The 2,493-nt window shown below is 42.2% G+C and overlaps 1 protein-coding gene across 1 annotated transcript; it reads right to left on the reverse strand.

The window, feature by feature from the left end:
* Positions 1–251: 251 nt before the first annotated feature.
* LOC140347321 (homeobox protein MSX-1-like) lies at positions 252–2,234 on the reverse strand. The gene is made up of 2 exons (XM_072433727.1): positions 1,568–2,234; positions 252–683 (listed from the first exon to the last, which is right to left on the reverse strand). The coding sequence occupies exons 1-2, from the start codon at positions 1,836–1,838 to the stop codon at positions 259–261; spliced, it is 696 nt and encodes a 231-aa protein (XP_072289828.1). The 5' UTR covers positions 1,839–2,234; the 3' UTR covers positions 252–258.
* Between the last annotated feature and the right edge of the window lie 259 nt (positions 2,235–2,493).

The raw sequence follows: 2,493 nt of genomic DNA on the forward strand, positions 1-2,493 counted from the left end.
CAGCGCCTTTTATCAGTGCTAGTGCAGCCTCTACAGCTCAGTTCTGAACTTATATCCATATACTGAGAACGAGAACATTTGTATTTGTGAATGTCAATCTGCAGGTTAAGGCATTGGCATCCCAGGTTAATCTGTGACCGCAGTTCCTTTTTTAAACCAGTACATAGCATACCTTTAAATAGTTATGTAAACAGTACATTTATGCACACATCTATCTTCAAACTCATGTCAATCTGCTGGATGTTAAGTGTTTTGGGTTCAGGTGAAGTGGAGAAGTCTTTGTCCGACTGCAGCGCTGTAAAGAGCCATGTGAGCGGCAGGTATCATGGAGCCGGGCCCAAACGTGCCGAGTCCAGCCCAGTCCTTCCTCAGCGCCAACCCAAAAGAGGCCGCACTTGTCTGGAACAGCGCTTTCGGGCGTAAGCCGGCAGCCATTTTGAGTTTCTCCAGCTCTGCCTCCTGCAGTCTCTTGGCTTTGGCTCGTCTGTTCTGAAACCAGATCTTGACCTGGGTCTCGGACAGTGACAGGGAGGAGGAGAATTGAGCGCGTTCGGCGATGGACAGGTACTGCTTCTGGTGAAACTTTCTCTCCAGGGCCACGAGCTGCGATGTGGTGAAGGGCGTCCGGGGTTTACGGTTGGTCTTGTGCTTCCTCAAGGAACAGACCGATGGACTGTGCAAATCTGAGGTCAAGTCAGCGACAAAAGCTTTCATTATTATTACGACACAACACAGGTTTTAGTTATGATTCCAACGCACCAATTCAATGTTTAGTAAGTGTACGAGTAAAATTATATATTACACAAATCTATTTTTACTATTACCATATTTTTCTTTCCCTTTCGGCAAGCCAATTCTAGCTGCAGTGAATTGCAAGGAAGCATTTACCAGTACTTAAATAATTGAACTTATTATGAGCCCTTTAGTTTGTAGTCATACATTTAACGTTTTGACATGGTTTAAATGTCTTGATAAGTTCACCAAAACTATATTTCACGAGCTCTTCTACAACATGATATAAGGAAACGGTCATTAAGTCAGAACGTTGCATTGTATTATTTCTAACACTGAATCTACAGCGTTTATTCCCAAATGAATCAAAGAAACTCCGTTGGCACGTGTTGAGTATCTGATAATGATAACACTTTTCAGCGGATCATGTATTTAAGCTTGTCACAAAATAAATTGATATCTGGATAGTTTTAGAATAGTCTTGGGTTTAATTCAAACTTGTCAGTATTTGGTCATAAATTGAGCCCATTTTAGTCCAGGTTTAGTTTCGGGTTTAGTTCTGGATTAGTCCCAATTTTGATTACCGTGAATGTGCAAGTGTGAACGCACCCTTAATGTATAAAAGAACTAATATAAGATCAAATTGTGTTATCAAAGAAACTACTGGGTTTAAAATGACATTCTACAGGTGGTTTGTATTATTAAAAATGTAGTTTTGAGTATCTTGTCCGAGAATCAAGTTTGACAGTTTAGTAGTGGGATAATCCTGCATGTACTGCACTGTTGCTTTGTGACTAAATTGAAAACAGTGGGGGTATTAGAGCATCTCACTTACACTGAGCTGGCGCCGCCGTCGTGGGGATAGGTGTCAAACACGATTGGTCCTGCCTGTCCGTTCGCTCAGATTTGACAGATAGCAGCTGGCGAGAAGTCTCCACTGTGTCCTGTTCATCTTCATTCAAGCTCTCATTTCCCTGGCGAGCCCCGGCGTCCTCCTGGGGTTTCTTGTCCGACATGAGCGCCTCCACGGTGAAGGGCAAACGTGACGCTTTCGACGCTGGTAGGTGCACGTCACGTCGCTGTGTACTCGCTTCAAAACGCGACATACTGGTTGTTGTTTTTTCTTCTTCTTTTCGTTCCCTTCCTCTGTTTGTGGAGCCGGGGATCGATATCTAATTTCGAGCCAGAAAACACATTACTTCTGCCTGGTGGAGCGCAAACATACAGCGCCTGTGCCCAACCGTGTCCCAGTAACAAGTTGAGAGCAAGTACAGAAAACTTTAGGCAGTCCAAACTTTTCCTTTTTTTTTTTTTTTTTTTTTTTTTACAGGATTGAGGGGAGGTCCTTAGGAAATTGCTCTGTGGGAAGACTTGATTTGCTGCTGTGATTTTGGGATAATCTACAGCCACCACCAGACACTAGATCAGCATTAGTGCCATTTAAGAGCAATTAGACGCACTATACGCTTCTGATTATGGACAATTAAAATGTAATCTACTGGTAATATAGTTTGAAGTCTGGGTTTAAGGTATTTCTGAGGCGCCTTGGTGGCCCATTTGGAAGAACGAGCGCTTCAATTTATCCTCAAGACCAAGTTAAGTCCAGTCATTTTCTTTCACTGGCTCCCTCTCGCTCCTTTTTTCTAAATAAATGTACATCAAAACCACATCTTACGTGTTTTAACTCATCTAAAGCTACAATTGTAAAACATTTCAGAAAAAAAAGTTACAAAATAAACTGAATCTATAAATCTGTCTCTC

The sequence above is a fragment of the Eucyclogobius newberryi genome, unplaced genomic scaffold (genome assembly GCF_026437365.1).
Source record: "Eucyclogobius newberryi isolate DKJ021-1_F unplaced genomic scaffold, fEucNew1.0.hap1 SCAF_11, whole genome shotgun sequence".
Lineage (NCBI taxonomy): Eukaryota > Metazoa > Chordata > Actinopteri > Gobiiformes > Gobiidae > Eucyclogobius > Eucyclogobius newberryi.

What these genes read in the sequence shown, in the direction of transcription:
- LOC140347321 (XM_072433727.1), bottom strand. Translation starts at nt 1,838, where the DNA reads ATGTCGCGTTTTGAAGCGAGTACACAGCGACGTGACGTGCACCTACCA. An exon ending in GACGGCGGCGCCAGCTCAGT is followed by an intron (nt 684 to 1,567) that starts GTAAGTGAGATG and finishes ACTTGACCTCAG; the next exon opens with ATTTGCACAGTCCATCGGTC.